Source organism: Lotus japonicus, chromosome 4, assembly GCF_012489685.1.
Source record: "Lotus japonicus ecotype B-129 chromosome 4, LjGifu_v1.2".
In the NCBI taxonomy this organism is placed as follows: domain Eukaryota; kingdom Viridiplantae; phylum Streptophyta; class Magnoliopsida; order Fabales; family Fabaceae; genus Lotus; species Lotus japonicus.
Genome location: NC_080044.1, coordinates 55349759 through 55369180, shown reverse-complemented (window position 1 = coordinate 55369180; position 19422 = coordinate 55349759). Strand labels below are relative to the sequence as shown.

General features: G+C 39.0%; 3 protein-coding genes across 4 annotated transcripts; 1 reads left to right on the top strand and 2 right to left on the bottom strand.

The window, feature by feature from the left end:
* Nucleotides 1–155: 155 nt before the first annotated feature.
* Nucleotides 156–2879, bottom strand: LOC130715530 (putative DNA glycosylase At3g47830). Its single transcript, XM_057565640.1, has 4 exons — nucleotides 2482–2879; nucleotides 2195–2395; nucleotides 697–753; nucleotides 156–621 (listed from the first exon to the last, which is right to left on the bottom strand). Exons 1-4 carry the CDS (start codon nucleotides 2830–2832, stop codon nucleotides 385–387), a joined length of 846 nt encoding a protein of 281 aa, XP_057421623.1. The 5' UTR covers nucleotides 2833–2879; the 3' UTR covers nucleotides 156–384.
* Nucleotides 2880–3542: 663 nt separating this feature from the next.
* LOC130713002 (zinc finger protein 3-like) lies at nucleotides 3543–4127 on the bottom strand. Its single transcript, XM_057562809.1, has one exon. It carries the CDS (start codon nucleotides 4125–4127, stop codon nucleotides 3543–3545), a length of 585 nt encoding a protein of 194 aa, XP_057418792.1.
* Nucleotides 4128–5396: 1269 nt separating this feature from the next.
* On the top strand, nucleotides 5397–8688 carry LOC130713660 (transcription initiation factor TFIID subunit 11-like). Of its 2 annotated transcripts, none has more exons than XM_057563444.1 (5): nucleotides 5397–5635; nucleotides 6150–6485; nucleotides 6565–6652; nucleotides 8073–8172; nucleotides 8290–8688. In XM_057563444.1, exons 2-5 carry the CDS (start codon nucleotides 6184–6186, stop codon nucleotides 8415–8417), a joined length of 618 nt encoding a protein of 205 aa, XP_057419427.1. In that variant the 5' UTR covers nucleotides 5397–5635; nucleotides 6150–6183; the 3' UTR covers nucleotides 8418–8688. The 2 variants fall into 2 exon arrangements, with proteins under 2 accessions (XP_057419427.1, XP_057419426.1); XM_057563443.1 differs by having other exon boundaries at nucleotides 5398–5635; nucleotides 6169–6485.
* Nucleotides 8689–19422: the final 10734 nt, after the last annotated feature.

Genomic DNA, 19422 nt, shown 5'->3' with positions numbered 1-19422 from the left:
AATAGTTGCACCATTTGAACTCATGTTGTAATGGATCCAATTTGAAGAGTGTAACCACGAACTTACCTTTTCCCTAAAGGAGAAAAAGAAGCAAGTTGAATCTAATTACGTCATTTGAGATACCGTTGAGTTTCACACTCACATAATCTATAATATGTTCAAAAAGCCACGAGTAAAAAGGCCACAATGTTGATTTGGTGAAATAGTTTACATTTTTCGGGTGAGACCTATTTACTGGCTTGAAAGAAAGAACATCTTCAGAAAGTCCAAACTGTACAAGTGTTTGATGCACAAGCACAAAATTTGTTAGCATTTCTTAACTAATTTAAGAAATTTCTTCCTGCCTAAGTTCATACCATCATTACCTTAATTTGTTAGCAAAAGTCAAGGTTCGAACTCTTTATAATAATCCAATAAAGGGCATGGATTATCATTACACTTTTGTTGTTTCTGGTTACCCCTCTTACTGGAGCATTTACTGCAGAGCTTCCCGTGCGTATACAGAAGGCAATTCAAGTCAAACATAAGTTCATTTGGGATCCTCTGGTTTAGATGAAGATACGTTTTATTTCTGTCTGCAGCAGCTGGTACCCAACCGATAGTTTTTGCAATCTCAAATATCTGCATAAATATTCAAGCCTTAGAAATAACTCAATGGAGTCAAATGCTGTAAAAGAAAGATGGAATCATACATACGTGAGTGTCCACTGGAAAATCATCTTGCCGAAGATTGAACATCAACACACAAGCCACCTATCACAATCACGTAATTAGAGAAATCAATACAAAGGGAGAAAAGTCATGCACATTTAGGTTCAATGGAATTTTAATATGTTCTAAATTTGACATGGTGTTGCTAAGAATGCAATAAAATACAATCTATATTTTGTTGACAGAATAAATGATCCAATGAATAACATCTGTCATACTTTATCCATTGTACTGAGAGCAGTTCACACACTTACAAATCATCATAGGAATGTTTATAATTTTCTCAAGGTTTCCACAAAATGTATACAGATGTTGAGATCAATTTAAACTTTTGATCTTGGAGAATAGTTGCAGCTGAATGAGAAACAAAGTACAGAAGCAGGCATTAATATCGAAAAGAGATCGCGTACAAGAAATTGAATGGAGAGAGGGAAACCACATTTGTGCCAGAGTTCACATTTTTATCAAGTTATAACAAATCATCTCATTTTTCAGGATGAATTAGCTTTGCATTCACATACTAATGCTCATCTAATGCTCATGATAATAACTTCCATTATTTGTGGTGGACTGCTATCATAACATTGCAATTGAAGAAGAAATATAACAAAGGTTTTGCATATAAGCCATGTAGAAAATATCGTACACTAAGTAATTCAATCAACAAAGAAAATAAAATGTTAGATCAATTGCTTAATCTAATTTCTAGGGATGCCTTCAAAAGCAATTCTAATTCCTATCAAATAGCAGTGCCTTCAAAAGAGGGACAAATGCAATGCAAAGCATTCATCAGTTCACATATATCTGGCTAATTGACAAGACTGCTAAGTGGGTGAAGCCAAAAAAAGTATGCTTAAGTTTTACTTGGAGAATTACTGCCAATTGAATAATAGGAAGTTAGAAATGTTCAAGATATGGTTTGCTGAAGCAAAGGCAAAGGAAGACCTGAAACTACTCCCCTAATACATACTTTCTTGCTATGTATGGATATTTGATGGAAAGTAAAATGAAATGGAATGGGATAGAATAAAGTGAAGAGGAATAGAATAAAACGGAATGGAATAAAATTACAATTCTATTGTTTGAATATTTTAATGATGGAATCAATAAAATGAAAACTTGCTCCTTCCAAGTTCCAATTCCCTCAAATTCTAGGGAATGAAATTGGATGTAATAAACTTGAATCCACTCATCATAATTCATTTCATTCCATCCTAGTTTCCACAACTCGAACCTAATGTAATTCATTTCAATGCCATTCCACTCCTTTCCGTAGATGAAGACATACTCTTAGGCACAATTAGAGTAAGTGACAAAAGTGACCAACATAGGACAATGCAGCAGTAGCAAGTAGCAACTATGTCATTATTCAAAGTAAAACATTTGCCATAATCAATGAACTAAAACCACAACAATGCCATAAAGAACCCAACATTACTAATCAAATAAGCTGAAAAAGGAGAAATGAGCAAACGAAGATTACTGTTTTGGGACCAATTCCTTTGAAAACAGAGAGCTCAGCCTTAATTTCATCAACAGACAAATCCCTCAAATACTCCAAACACAATTTCCCTCTCCTCTCAAGTAAGCAACTTAACACATTCTTAATACATTTCGCCTTCGTCGGAGCTAAACCACCGCAGCGAATAGCATCCTCCAAATCCTTAGCCTCAGCACCAAGCACCTTCAACAACAAAAACGGCACCGTTTCAAAACCCTAACTCACGCAAACACAAAACCCTAGCTGTAAACTGTTACCTATATACGTACAAGTTCCCAATCGGGGAAGGAGGATTTGAGAGAAGCGAAAGCCTTTTGGGAATTGGCCTCTGTGGTGTTCTGAGAGAGCACGGTTCGGACGAGACCGTCGAGAACGGTTTCCTCCGGTTCCGTGCCGGAGTTGGGTGGTTGGAGTTGGCGGTACTTGGCGAGTTCCGGCGGGATGCCGTGGAGGGATAAGAGAGTGTCGCGTACGGTTTGGCATTCTTGTGGAGTGGGTCGAGTGTGAGATGGGAATGGGTTCTTCAGATTCTCTTCCACACGAACCGATTTCGGCTGAGGCGGAGGTTGTTCCTTGAGCTCCGCCACCTCCTGCTGCTTCCTTTTCCGCCTCTTCTCCATTCTCTCTGATCAACTTCGTTTTGCTCTTCCTTTCTTTTTCTTCTAATGGTCATATTTTATTTTATTTATTATGCTTTTATCCTTGCAAAATAGGATAATAATGGTTTTAGTCCATCAATTTCAAAACATCTCAATTTCTTTTTTTTTGAAAGTAAACATCTCAATTTCAGTTTTAACTAGTTTGCAAAAAATCAATATGGCTAATGGAGCTCTACATAAATGTTTCCCACATCATCATTTCCAATTATATTGCCTCTTGCATGCCTCTTAGATCATGCATTTTTTTTTTATAGGCAATGAAATATATATTGAAGAGATGTATAAGGGGTACTTCAATGCAATACAATTGAAGATAGAAGAGAAAAAATTACAGAGAAAAGAAAAATTGCTAATGGTATCTCACCCCCTCCTTGGAAGAAAGATCTTAGGAAGATGCCTCATTAAAACCTTACTAAGAAAAACCCTTGAGAAAACCTAGTGAAGAAAAAAAAGTACCCTTATTAAGATCAAAGACGAGCTTCCAAGAGGCCTAAAAATCAGAAAGAAAATTAAAGAACCTAATGTCACAAGAAAGGCTCTTAGCTAGATCATGCATAGCAAAAATCTAAAAAACTATTTTTCCTTCTTTAACTCTTTACTTTTTTTTCCTCGCTTCTGCGCAATCCCTTGTCGGAATTTGTCGTCGGAAAACCCCACAACCACCCAAACTTTCATACCTTTATCCCATTTCGCAACAAATTATCTAGAAGTTGCATAATGTTTAACATGTCTGACCAAGTGGCCCCTTGACCAAACCTGAAACCTGGTGGGGTGTGAGGATAAGTTGACTTGTGAATCATGGAATCTCTCCTAATACCAAGTGCATTGTTATAGGAGCTATAATAAGGTGGTGTTGGAAGACTTGGATAAGTGTAATAAGGAAAATGAGGCTGACAAAGAGCACCAGCTTGGTGAAGCTCTAGTCTACGCTTCGCAAGTTCACGTTCAGGCTTGTGGGCATTTTGATGCCCTCCTAAGGCTTGTGCCGAAGAAAATTGTCTCATGCAAAAATTGCAAGAGAAATTCTTGGACTCCGAGGTTTTTACCTCATTCTTTTCATCTCTACCTTCATTGTTGTTAGCGTTAATAGCCCAGCTAGATGACGAAGAACCCACCACGTTTTTTCCCAGGTTGAAAAAATCAAGTTCTTGCACCTCTGATCCACGAGCCAAATTATCTTTGGAGAGGTTCTCAAAATCAAGAATATTCTTGGAACTGGATCCGTTGGAACCCTCTTCGTCTATCTTTTCCTTCATTTTCAGCACCTTGTTGTTGTTGTCGTCACCGTTGTCTTCAATACCAGCTTTGTGGGAGATGAAAATTCCTTCTTTCTTGGTGGCAGAGATGCTAGAGGCTTCAGAGGCTGCCGTGGTCAAGAGGAAAAAAATTGATTTGAATTGAGTTGATTTTGGAGTGGAGTTTGATTGATAAAAAGAGGAGCATGGTCCATGTTATTTATTGAAGATTTGCATTAATGACAAATCTCATGAATAAGGTTATAATATCAAACAATTGATGGTTGGATCATAATGGATAGGATTGAATCAATGTATACAAGTAAGCACCAATTTATCCATCATTTTATATGTGTAAATTCAGTACTTTCACCATTATTAAATTAGTCCATTTTTAATTAAATTAATGAGTAACTAAATAATATTAACTTTGTTATGAATTGAATGTAGTATAGGTGAGAGACTCAAAGAGGAAAAGAGAAGCAAGAGTCATACAAATTGTGGAATGAGAGGTGTCTGCTAGATGCAACCTCTACTCATATATATATACTATTAGGGTTTGAGGGGTATTACAAAGTACAAAGATAATGACACATTCTTAACTAGTTTTGGTTAAAAATTGCCAAAAAATGCGCAGGAAAAAAAAAGCACATTACCACTGAAAATGGACACTGCCACACTCCACCTCCACCGTTGCCGCTGCCACCCGCACCATTGTCACTATTGTTAAGTAACGTCGAAACTCTACCACCGCTGCCTTGCCTCTACCACTCATTGTTGTGAATTCACAAAGTTGATAATTGTTGGGACTATCATGAACTTACAAAGCTGAGAACAAGTTTTTTAAAACTCAAAACTAAAAAAAAAAAAAAACTAGATATGTAAAACTAAAATCGAGTTTTAAAAATTTTCAAAATATAAAACTAAAAACATCCCGAACAGGGCCTTAGATAATAATTTTTTTTTCTATTTACAAGTCACTTTTAACACATTAACACAAATTAAAAAAACTAGTTAAGATGAGTTATTAATTTCAAATTTATAAAAAATGATATTTTTTAAAAAAGAACCTCATTGAAAATCTAATTTTTGTCGTTGTAAGTGTTAAATTGAATCTAAAATACTAAATCTTAAGTGGTAAGAGTTACGAGACACATAGGTTGAGTCGGGAAGGTCCATGAATCAATTTCTGACATGTACAATTTATCGTTCCGATGAAAGAAAAAAATTGTAATATTTAACTCATTAATATTTTAAAGTGACTTATAAATATGACAAGTGAAAATATATATTTCAATTTCATTCTGAAATCTCCCTCGTCCTGAAGTTTCGAAGAGAAGAAGCTCACCTCTCATATCATACGAATCCCAATTCCCAAGCACAAACCCTAATTCCCAAATTTCATCACCACATCAATCATCCGTATCAATCTCAGCCACTTCATCAAACCCGAATCGGCGGCGAACTCTTCTCCACTCTCTCATTCCGATTCTGTGCTCTCAGTTGTTCGGTCGAACTCACCAACCCAGGTAATACTACTACCCAAAACTTGTCTTTTGATTTCAACGCTGAATTGATTTCGGGTAGTAGAATTTTATGAGGGATTATGAAATTCTAGTACAATTTCTGATTTCTGGATTAAGAAGTGTTGGTTGATTGTGATTAAATTATCGGGTACTTTAGGAAAAGAAGAGATTCATGCATGCTTTCAAGAGGATAATTCATGCTTGCAGGACTATGGTGATGCTGTACTGTTTCTGCTAACTAATTTGCATGGTGATGGTTGAAATTTTGCTCGGTGCTCAATTTGTTGTGTTTTTGCTTGATGGGTTTAGTTGTTGCTGTTTTGATCTTTATTGCTTGTTAATTTGAATTTATCATCTTATGATCTTAATTCTTGCCTAGACATGTATTCTCAATTTTTTTGGCAGATTGCATATGATAGCATTTTTGTTTTAGATGATTTTTGGTATCTTATTGATCAGACATATAATTCCGTTCTTAACTAAACATGTGTTACCAACATCGATACAATGCAATCAGTGCTTGTGTATGTGACTAGGTTTGTTAGAAGAGAATGAAGCAATCAAAGGATCCATTCGAAGCTGCATTTGTGGAATCACCACCTGAATCCCCTGTTGAAATCGAGGCTGAGGTAGATGCTGAGGCACAAAACCCTGCATCTAGTTCTGGGGTTGCACAAGTCACCCAAGCTCAGGAAGACTATGGTCTCGGGAAAAAGCCGAGTAAAACAGGCACAGGCACAAGTGGTGGTGGCAAGAATAAAGATGATGATGAGGAAGAGGAGGAGGACAACATGGATGTTGAGCTTACCAAGCTCCAGCCCACCGGTGACCCCCAAAAAATGGCCAAGATGCAGTCAGTAACATCACTTTTCACTCCAATATCATTTTATACTATAATCATTTCATGAATTCTTAATGTTTATCTTCCTCAGGGCTATTTTGTCACAATTCACTGAAGAACAGATGAGCAGATATGAGTCTTTTAGGAGGGCTGGATTCCAGAAAGCTAACATGAAAAGGGTATTTTTTATTTTTCACTTTTTTTTATACAAATTATGCCAGTACTTCATTTAGGATTGGGGTTAATAGTTTAGGTCAGGATTAGGATTTTCTAGCGGGATGACGTCGAGCCTGTTTGGTTTTCAGTTGGGTGAATGTGAAAGCACATTCACTCAACCCAACAAGTGCATTCTGTTGGCTGAATGTGCATTGGAAATCGTGATCTCGAATTCCAATGCTTCAAACGGACTTCCTAACTGAAAATCAAATAGAGTAGACATATATTTGAGTGTAATTTGGTCTGGTTGAAGGCATGGGGTGAGTTTCAATGGCCAGGTCTGTGGCTGTATTACTGCCATCAACTGTACCTTGTGGAATCAGCATTTGGGGTTTGGTGGTTCTTAAGAGAAGAAAAAAAGGAATAATGGGCAACTCTTATGGATTGTTGAATTTTTTTGAAAGACACAACAGGGCTGTTTGCTTTACATTCTTTTGTGGGTAAATTGGGATTTGACTAAGCTGTGTCACACAATATGAAACAAATGTAGCATATGATTTTGTCTTTAAACTTTAGTTTTCTTGATGCTCCTAGTGCGTCCTGCATCATGAGCCAACGTTTCGCTGTGTATGTTTTGGGAAAAAAATCAATTCTGATGGCATAAGACATTGTCAAACGTGGAAATTTTAAACCTTTCAGATTATTTGCAACAATTACTATCAGATTTGTCCCATGCTTAGCCACTTGAGTAACCTTGTTCGTGTTTTCTCCTTGGTTATTTAATTCTACAATGGTTCTGTGACCACGGTTTGTACATTATCGCGGCTATGGTACTCACGCGCTTTAGTAGTAACTTACAGACTGCCATTCTTGCATGAGTTGCATCCCATTCGGCACATTAATTTATATTATAGAAAGATAAGATATGATTGCTCACAACAGGGCTGTTTGCTTTACATTCTTTTGTGGGTAAATTGGGATTTGACTAAGCTGTGTCACACAATATGAAACAAATGTAGCATATGATTTTGTCTTTAAACTTTAGTTTTCTTGATGCTCCTAGTGCGTCCTGCATCATGAGCCAACGTTTCGCTGTGTATGTTTTGGGAAAAAAATCAATTCTGATGGCATAAGACATTGTCAAACGTGGAAATTTTAAACCTTTCAGATTATTTGCAACAATTACTATCAGATTTGTCCCATGCTTAGCCACTTGAGTAACCTTGTTCGTGTTTTCTCCTTGGTTATTTAATTCTACAATGGTTCTGTGACCACGGTTTGTACATTATCGCGGCTATGGTACTCACGCGCTTTAGTAGTAACTTACAGACTGCCATTCTTGCATGAGTTGCATCCCATTCGGCACATTAATTTATATTATAGAAAGATAAGATATGATTGCTCACAAGCTGCCTTCTCTCCTTTCTTGATTCATGAAAGCAGTTATTAGCAAGCATCACTGGGACCCAGAAAATTACTATACCAATAACAATTGTAGTATCAGGGATCGCAAAAATGTTTGTTGGTGAAGTTGTGGAAACAGGTTGGCTAGTTTTTCCTTGCAAGCATGAGAATCTTCATTCTATGCATGTAGTGTTTTTAAATTCAAAATTTTGCAGTATGCTGTTTCCATTAATCAAAGGTACTACTATTCTTGCAGCTAGAATAGTTATCAAAGAGAGGAAGGAATCTGGACCTATCCGGCCATGTCATCTGAGAGAAGCATATAGACGACTAAAGCTTGAAGGGAAAGTCTTTAAGAGATCAGTCCCTAGGCTTTTCCGGTAAATGGATTACATCTGAATTTTGTGGATAATATCACTGGTTTGCAACAGTGGCTTGCAGGTAGAAAAAGATTGTGTTAATACCTTCATATTACTTCATATTGATATCCAGTTATTAGAATGATTGTAGCATCCAGCTAGGTCCTGTGCTTTCTGGCTCTTCCCCCTTCCCTTTGATAAAAAAAAGAATGAGTAATGTTAGTAGGTATGTAAAATGGGAAACATTTGCCCCCATTTCTATAAATATGAAATATGCAATGGACACAATTATTGGATGCAGCATCTTTTCTTTTTATTCTGAGGAATAGAATTTTCCATGCACTAAACAATAAAATCCGCCACGAAACAATGTATTTGCTCTATTGCCTTTTCCGCCATCAACCAATAACCCTAACAAGTCGTGGACCTACTCGATCAAATTTCCAACAAGTAACTAGCAGGGAAGGCATCAGTTATCCTGAAAATATTGATGGACAAGAATCCATTCTCTGCATACATATACCACAGATATTACCCATTTTACACTGAACTTCAGTATTAGTTCTTTGCACCCTGCAAGAAAGACGTGGTAGAATAGAATTTTTCTATCGCAGGCTAGCTTGTTTGAGCTCAACAGGTGCTCTACATGTGATAGCTTACCTTTCTCAGTAGGAGATTATTGTTTTAAAACATATTAGTGCAAGAGAGTTTGCCAGTGTGTACTCTTTTCAAGAGAATTTGCTTTTGTCTCAGTTATAAATCTACGCATATCTTATAAATTTGAGTCATCATTAGAGAGAGTGGGATTTTCACTGTTCGTAAACTCACAATTAATTCTCTTTCATGTAGGTGTGACAATTAAACCCAGGCTCTGCTTGTTTGCTTTTTATTTTATCCAAATTACTAAGCAAAATCAAGTAATTTATCACATCATACCAATTATTATTTTTTCCCTGTTTTTTTCATTCAATACGTTACAACAATCATAACTGTCGGCTTTCTCCTCAATATAGTTATTCTAGTTACAGATTTGAATTAATATAATAACTTTCTCATCTTTTATTAGCTCATATATGTTTTTTATACAACTCTCTGCAATATATATTATCAAATTATTGAATGATTTTTTTTTTATTAAATGATGCACCATTCTGATATACAAACAAAAAACAACACGACCTAGTTTAAATATTACACAACTAGCAAACTTAATATGATACGTGCATTGCAAAAAAAAAAAAGGAAATTTATGTTTTCTCATATCGAAATCAACGTTATAATTTTTTATGGTAAATTCATTTTTTCCCTTAAATTCATATGCTTTTTATTTTCATAAGCTTTCTTTTTATGAACGCTACAAAATAACACAATTATTTTAAAATGGTACTCCGCTAACAAAACCAATATCCCTCGTGCCTTGCACAAACAGGTTGGAACATATGCTTAGTGTTTTATTATTAAATAAGTTTAAAACCTTACTTCCTCAAATAATTGAGAGACGAATGTGTAGAACTCAATAAAAACTACGTACAAATGGAGAAGTGAACAGAATGAAGATTAGATGTAGAATGTGATAAAGTAGCCTTAATGGAACTTTTGTCTGGATATGCTTGTCCCCAACAATCAATATCATCTCAGTGGTCCAACTGAAGTGAACAGTCGTCTCGGGCACAAAACCAACAACTTCTTCGCCTGGTAGTAAGCTAAACCTCCACAAGGAATGAAGCATAAGTTCGAACCTTGGGAAAGACACATGTTGGGAGAGATGTGCAACTGTTTCCTGAACGGGTGACGACATTCGTCAAGATCAAAAGTCTAGTGAATAAAGATCTCACATGCACGGGTTTGGGAATGAGTCCCTTGATCACAATCTCATGGCAACAACTTTTTACTGCCCCTTCCAAGGTTTAAAATCTTTGTAAAAAGAATAAATCAAAATCTAGTTAAATTTGAGGGAAAAAAAGAGAGAGAAAGATCTCATCTTATAAATCAAAGCAATTAAGACATTCAAGGGTATCAAATCAAAGTCAAGAACAATAGTTTTATGACTTTATCACTTTACGAGGTATATATGTCTTCTTCCTTTTCTCTCATGTTTTGGTGGCCTAATGCATCTAACGATTTATTCTTAGATTGATTTCATTATATTCAGCGTTCTCACATAACGTCAGCTTGCTGGTAAAGTACAAATAACAGAAAACGACATTGATATGCTTACCTGAGACATGCAAAGAGTGCCAATTCAAACCGATGTGGATTTCATTTGCTATTTTGCTTTCATTCATCACATCTCACCCCATCCCCTCCTATATTTTCTGCTTTTCCTCAACCAAAAAAGATCAACCTCCTCCAGGCAGGGTTCTAGCAGATAGAAGAGGCAGCAACATGGACTCAACACACGAACACAGGTATGGTCCTCCGTTTTCTCCTTTAGAAGATTTCTTATCATCAAATGCTTGTTCATAAAATGTATCTGATGGAGACATCATAACCACAATTCACTATAAAGATTTTTTTCAGATAAGGGAATCAAATTACGATTCCTACAGCAGCAAGTTTCAAATCTAGCAAGCATTCCTGTATCTGGTTTTGTGGAACCCACTTGAACGTACCTTAAGAATTGGGACTGACATTTTTGCTACTTCACTTCTACTTCTACCCTTGACTTTTATATCACCATTGCTTAACAGTGGAAGAGAAAATAATACAAAATTTTCTTTGCTTTAAAGCCAAAGTAGAAACATGATTTCAACTTACAGATTACTCCTGTCTTTGATCCACTTCTGTGTAAGAAAACTTAGGATAATCACATATATAATGTGGTTCAATAGAGCATCGTAGCCATCATCAATTAATTAAAACCAGAACCATGACTAAGAACCAAACATTACTAATCAAATAAGCTGAAAAAGGAGAAATGAGCAAAAGAAGATTACTGTTTTGGGACCAATTCCTTTGAAAACAGAGAGCTCAGCCTTAATTTCATCAACAGACAAATCCCTCAAATACTCCAAACACAATTGCCTCTTGCATGGCTCTTAGATCATTTTTTTTATTTATAGAAATGAAATATATATATTGAAGAGAAGTATAATAGTACTTCAACGCAATACAATTGAATATAGAAGATAAAAATTACAGAGAAAAGAAAAATTGCTAATGGTATCTCACCCCCTCGTTGGAAGAAATATCTTAGGAAGTAGTCTCATTAAAACCTTACTAAAAAAACCCCTTGAGAAAACATAGTGAAGGAAAAAGAACACCCCTTACTAAGATCAAAGAGGAGCTTCCAAGAAGGCCTAAAAAAACAGAAAAAAAAGGAACCTAATGTCACAAGAAAGGCTCTTAGGTCATGCATAATAAAAATCTAAAAAAACTAATTTTCCTTCTTTAACTCATTACTTTTTTTTCCTCGCTTCTGCGCAATCCCTTGCCGGAATTTATTGTCGGAAAACCCCATAACCACCCAAACTTTCATACCTTTATCCCATTTCGCAAAAAATTATCTAGAAGTTGATGTCGGATTTGAATAAAGTAGTAGTAGTAAGTATATTCCAGCTAATGATGATAACTTTATGAGTAAGCAACTGAAACTCTGGTTCCCGTATGACAGATGTTCTACGCAATGCTGGAACAATTGCTTCGACAATTGCACAACAGTAAACAATTCAAGCATAAAATAAACAAAGCACAACACCAAAGTTGTTAACCCAGTTCGGTGAAACTTCACCTACGTCTGCAGGGTTTTCACCCAAAGAAAGGACATCCACTATCTCAAGATGTAGGAACTACAAACACTCATGAACACCACAACTCATAGTTCTCTTCCTAATCTACCCAGTGTATTTCTACTTAGTATATCGACCTAAGTATGAGAGTCCCTCTCACTTTCTCTCAACCACTACCATAGTGATTGCTTTATAGAATCAGTGAGTAAGGTTTGTTCACAACAAACAGAAGGACTAAGACAAATAATGTAACACCCCGATTTCGGTGGCGTCACTTTAGTAACCAAAAGAAAATACTTTAAGCGGAAAAACGTGAATTATTTTTTTTCGACAATATAACTAAAGACAAAAAGCAATAAAACTCCCCAACAAAAGATAAAAGGAACTACTATACAACTATATATACATGCCTCGTGTCGGGTGACAGAAAAGAGTAACGCCCGAAGGCAATATGTACAGTCCAAGATGAAGATACTGTGTCCGCAACACTAACCTACAAAAACTGAGAGCAAGTTGGCCCAGCGGCCTAAGAAAAGACCCCCTAAATCCAACCAGCTCTCTGTGATCTCCATAGGAAACCACACAAAAGCTACCGGTAGGAAAACTACCCTGTCCCCAAAACGGAAGCATGACGGTCAGAGCATCGACACAACTCCTACACTATCCCTACCCGAGGAGCCCACACTAGCACTCGATCCTACATGCTAGCGCGGTCGTCATCCGAATCTGCATCCAGGACGACTAGGTCGACGTACTCAACACTGCCCTCTCTGTCCACCCTAATGCGCTCCCGCACTGGACTCTCGGGCTCGGGGCCCGGAACGAGATCCGCAACGACAGCAGCAGCAGTAGACGGACTAGACTCCGTCGAAGCCCCACCTACTGGCAACTCCTCAGAAGGGTCCTCATCATCTGAAGGAGATGGTGGCGGTGGAGGTACTCCCAAGCCGGGTCCACAGTGTACTCCTGGAGGCAGGTTGAAGCTCACTATGTGCCTCCTCATCACTCCCTCCGTCAAGCGTCCGAATCGATCGACACGGTCCTCCATGATCCGACCGGTGTAGGTCGCACGGTGGCCCTCGGGATCGACCACCCATGCACCTGGGTCGTCTTGGTCAAGCATCTCGTACCTGGTCCCCCCTGACGGGCTGACCATGGTAAACCAATCCCCCATACTCATCTGACAAATGGCGTAGTCCGCCCAAACACACACAGCAGACGCGAGGGTCAACTCCAAAGAATTATATAATTAATAAAACCAGATATAATTATAGGATAATAAATACTAGCCTCTCAGGCTTATAAGTTTTGGGATAGCTTCCTAGGGTTGCATGTATCACAATAAATATAAAGAGCCATAAAAACAAGTAGCATGCCTCAAAAATAGGATAAACCGTTACCAATCACACTCAGCAACTAAGTTAGCATGTATGTTGCATGAAATGCAATGCTGAGTAACAAAATGCATTCCGGAAGAAGGATGGACATCAACGAGACGGCCCTAACACCAGCCACGGTGGGTACCTTCCTGCTCGCGTGTCTCTTACACCACACAAAAGTAGTCAGATCAGCAGTGAACCCGTAGGTCTGCCATTCCGTCTGCTACTGAGGACCACCGTAGTGTCCTAAATATGGAAATCCGGGTCTTATGACCATTTTGGAATCCACCGAGGTCCGGTATCACGCCGTGTATTAACCTCAAAATGAGTGCATGAATGCAAGTGATTAGCCAAACAACGTCTCCGACCTCACCCGACACGTCGCCACGTGTTCTAGATTAACTTAAAGTCTCTAAAAGAATACCCTAAGGTAAATGTCGATTCTGCGACAAAATACAATTAATCATAAACAAAAGAGTGCAACCACTCACGACAACTCTTCGAGTCATCAATGCTCTCACGAAGTCTCACGCTTCTGTGGAGTCTCACACATTCACAAAGTCTCACGCTTCAGTGAAGTTTTATGCTTTCACAAGGTCTCACGCCTCAGTGAATTTACACACTTGCACGAAGTCTCACGCTTCAATGAAGTATCATGCTGTTCACGAGGTCTCACGCCTCAGTGAAGATCCATGCTTTCCACAAGGTCTCACGCCTCAGTGGAGTATCACGCATTCACAAGGTCTCACACCTCCGTGAAGCTTCTCGGCTCATCCCTTGGATGGCTAAACAAACTGCTCCCAGAGCGAATGAGTATCAACATACCCAAAACTCGAAATCTTCCCAACACTTGGATCCGACGACACTTCTCATTTTCCAAAACTAAACTTCAATCCAAAGCTTGCATCCGAGATTGTTATCTTTATTTAAAGGTTTAGAGGTTGTTTAATATCTTATGAATTTCTTTATAAAAATAGCTCTTTTTAGTCTTATCGTATTCCCTATGAGTTCAAAGTTCCCATAAACCCAAGTAATTCCCTGAGAAGGTCTCGATCCATTGGAGCATGACAAGGTCCGAACTCCGTTCGTCCTTTTAAAACTCTCTCAAAATCTCATAAAAATTCGGCATGACCTGCCCGTAATCCTCACTTTTCAGAATCTCAGGTACAAGTGGAATAGCATCATTGAAACAGCTCAACCAAAAGACATAAACAGCATATTCCAACACATCCTAAGTTAACCATGTAGCACATAGCATGTGAATCATTTAGCACACAATATCATGGCATCAAGTACTCAACAAGTTCGGCCGAAGCCTCAGAAATCATTTCAGACATTTAGCAATTAGGTGCATAACACATAAATCAAGTCGAATTTCATCGACACCTAAAGCATTATCTAGTAATTCAGAGAGTAGCCCTCACCGGTGGGTCTTCCAGCTTCCTCCTCCAAATGTTCTTCAAGCTCTTCTCCTTGGTTTCTTGGAATCTCCTCAAACGAACCTTAAGCAAAAATCACAGAAATCAACACCAAGAGTCAGAAACTCAGCAATCAAAGAGTCCTAGGGTTACACAGTACACTACTACCTCCGTGGTACGACAATCTAACGCGTTAAGACAAGTTTTCGAAAAATCGGATTCTCCTCCCCCCTTGATATAGCTCTCGGCCACTTTCCTTAATTGGGAGGGTCGATTTTTCTTCGATCAAACTTGGTTCCTAGGTTAACATAAGCCGTAACTAAGACGGTTCTAGGCTCGGAAAAATTTTCGGATCGAAAACTGATATAGGGGTAGTTTGGTCATTATTTTTAGCTCAGAATTTCAAAATTGGATTTTTGAAAAACAAATTGGATGGGGACGTCCACAACGACGTTTATGACGACAAATCCTACTAGCACTAAGCCAAGTCGATAGATTAGAGCGTAAAGGTTGCGACTTTGGCGAAAAATGGGTATTTAGGGTAGAAATTGATCCCGGCGGCATTTCGTCGACATTTGACAAAATCTAATCCGCAGAACACGCTCAGGAGCATGCAGGGAAGAAGTTTAGACGCTGAAATCAACTGATTTGAACAGTTTTTCAAAAACCTCAAAATTTTGAACTCAGAAAGTCGCAGGAGAAATGGACAGAAACGACGATTCGAAGGAGAGTATAGATTACCTACCTCGAGGTCTTCGATTAGTGACGAACGGTGAAGCAAACGGGCAAGAATCGACGAAGATCCGGATCTCTCTCTCTCTCTAGAAACTCGCGGCTTTGGGGGGTGGGGAAAATGGGTTTTGTGAAAAAAATCTAATTTTTCAACTATTTATAGGTTTTGGAAAAAACGGAAAAATGATTTTTTTGCGATTCCGATCTTTCCTGCGCGTTCCTCTGCGCATTCTAAGATAGGTTCTGGCGACAGAATTCCAGAACTCAAAATAGAATTCTTGGAATTAAACCAAAAGATCCAAAATCGGCATAAGTCGGTGTAAGTCGGTTTATCCCGAAAAACTACTTTTTGCAGTGATCGTCGGATGAGAAAACTTCCTTCTGAAGAAAGATTAGGAATGATGAGAGATGTAGGAGAACGCGGGTGGAATCTTCGTTTGAGTTTCCGGATAGAAAAAGTCTTCATCGTCTGTCGATCTTAGGTTTTCCGAACTATCAGGGATTCCGTTTCGGCAAACTTCCGAGAATTGGAATTTGACGTTCGTACATTCCAGGATTTCGCATCGAAATGGTTGTTTAAGGACGGAAAAGAGAAGTTCTAACATTTCTCTGAGGATTTTTGGAATTAGTTTCCATCGTGTCCTAAAGCGTAAATTAACTATTCACTAATACCTTCGACCTAGGATTAAGCGTATGTTAGTCGTGCTATAACTCTTTCGGTTTTTCGATACATTCTTGGACTTTTCCTGAACCTCTTTCCTTCCCAAATTTATCTTAATCAAATAACTTATTTATTTTATTCACTTATCCAAAACGTTAAAACTTGGGCCTTACATTACTACCCTCCAAAAAGAAAGTTTCGACCTCGAAACTTAAGGGTCAGTAAAAAGTTCTGGATACTGTTCCTTGATCTTTTCCTTCAGCTCCCACGTTGCATCACCGGTGTCCTTGTTCCAAATAACCTTCACTAACTCGATCTCTTTACCCCTCAACTGCTTTACCCTTGTGTCACCAATGCTGATTGGCGGTGTCTCGAAAGACAAGTTATCCTTCAACTCAATGTCATCCAGCTCGATGACGTGCATCGGATCAGCAATATACTTCCGCAGTTGTGACACATGGAATACATCGTGAACGTTTGATAGAAAAGGCGGTAATGCGATCTGATAAGCTACCGGTCCTACACGACGAGTAATCTGATAAGGTCCAATGAACTTTGGCGTCAGCTTTCTTGACTTGATTGCTCGACCAACTCCTGTAGTCTGGGTAACTCGCAGAAACACATGATCTCCTTCTTCGAATTCCAGGGTTCTGCGCCTTTGATCTGCATAGCTCTTCTGTCTACTCTGAGAAGCCTTCATCTTCTCCCTGATCTGTTTAATCTTCTCAGTTGTCTGTTGCAGAAGTTCCGGTCCTACTAACAAATTCTCTCCATCTTGATACCAACATAAAGGTGTTCTACACTTGCGGCCATACAATGCCTCATACGGTGCCATACCTATGGTCGTATGAAAACTGTTGTTATATGTGAATTCAATCAGTGGCAATAGGGTGTCCCAACTGCCCTTATTGTCTAACACGCAAGCTCGTAGCAAATCCTCCAATGATTGGATAGTTCTCTCAGTTTGCCCATCAGTCTGTGGATGATAAGCAGAGCTTAATCTCAGCCTCGTTCCCAAAGCCTCATGAAGAGCTCCCCACAGATGTGAAGTAAACTTCGGGTCTCTATCGGAAACGATACTTGTTGGCACTCCATGAAGTCGCACAATCTTAGCTATATAAATCTCTGATAGCTTATCCACGTTGTACGTAGTTCTCACCGGTATGAAATGAGCCGACTTAGTCAGTCGATCCACGATTACCCAAATCGAGTCATATCCTCTTTGAGTTCTTGGTAATGCCACGACAAAATCCATCGATATGCTATCCCATTTCCATTGAGGTACATCCAAGCTTTGTAGCATACCCGCAGATTTCTGATGTTCCACCTTCGCCTTTTGACAGGTCAAACATGCAGCTACATATTCTGCCACTTGTCTTTTCATTCCTGGCCACCAAAAATTCACCTTCAAGTCCTGGTGCATCTTTTTCATTCCAGGGTGAATGCTCAGCTTACTTTTATGACCTTCGTCCAGTATCAACCTCCTTAGGTCAGGGTTGTTGGGTACGCAAACTCTACCCTTACACCGTAGGATATTGTCACTTCCTACCTTGAATTCCGGGTCCTTACCCTGAATTACCAAATTCCTTTTTCCGAGTAAAAATTCATCTTGTAACTGTTGGTCTCGGATTTCTTCCATCAATCCATTGGTAATCCTGATCATCCCGAACCTCAGTTCTCCCTCGGATAATCTTACGTCCAAACTCAAATCTCGGAATTGTTCCAGCAGTTGTAGCTCCTTCACCATCATTGACGAGATATGCATTTTCCTGCTCAATGCATCAGCAACAACATTAGCTTTTCCAGGATGGTATTGTAAGGTAAAATCGTAATCCTTGAGAAACTCCATCCAACGTCGTTGTCTCATGTTCAACTCCTTCTGGTCAAACAAGTACTTCAAGCTCTTGTGATCGCTAAATATGGTGAAATTGCATCCATATAAGTGATGTCTCCAGATCTTCAACGAAAACACAATGGCAGCAAGTTCTAAGTCATGAGTCGGATAGTTCTTCTCATGAGTCTTCAGTTGTCGTGAAGCATAAGCCACCACTTTCCGATGCTGCATCAGCACACATCCCAAACCTTGATGCGAAGCATCACAGTACACTTCATACGGTTCCTCTGGTTGCGGTAAGACGAGTACAGGTGACGTCGTCAAACGTTCCTTCATTGTCTGAAAACTAGTTTCGCACGCTTCGGTCCATGCAAAAGGTTGATCCTTTCTCGTGAGTTGAGTCAAGGGTCCAACGATCTTGGCGAAATTCTCAATGAAGCGACGATAGTATCCCGCCAAACCGACAAAACTCCTGATCTCAGTCACGGTCTTTGGCCGTTCCCATGACAACACCGTCTCTACCTTTGCTGGATCCACAGCTATACCTTCTTTAGAAATCACATGGCCCAAGAATTTTACCTCTTCGAGCCAAAATTCACACTTAGAAGGGTTGGCGTACAACTTTGTCTCTCTCAACACTTGTAAAACCTGACGCAAGTGCCCTTCATGATCTTCAGCGTTCTTTGAGTAGATCAGAATGTCGTCGATAAACACCACGACGAATCGATCCAAGAACGGATGGAATGTCCTGTTCATGTAATCCATGAAGATAGCAGGTGCGTTTGTCACCCCAAATGGCATCACTAGATACTCATAGTGTCCATAACGAGTCCGGAATGCCGTCTTCTGGATATCCTCAGTCTTTACTCTAATTTGATGGTAACCCGACTTCAGGTCTATCTTTGAGAATATCGCAGCTCCTCGTAGTTGATCCATCAAATCATCAATTCTGGGTAGCGGATACCTATTCTTGACGGTTACTTTGTTCAGTTGTCGATAGTCGACACAAAGTCTAGATTTCCCATCCTTCTTCTTCACCAATAAGACGGGTGCTCCCCAAGGTGAAACGCTTGGTCGGATGAATCCTTTCGACAGAAGATCCTCAAGTTGAGACTTCAACTCCACCAATTCCGCAGGTGCCACCCGATATGGTGCAATCGAAATCGGTCCTGTTCCCGGTACGATGTCAATAGCAAACTCAATGTCGCGTACAGGCGGCAAACCAGGTACATCGACAGGAAAAACATCCGCGAAGTCCCTCACAACTGGAATATTACT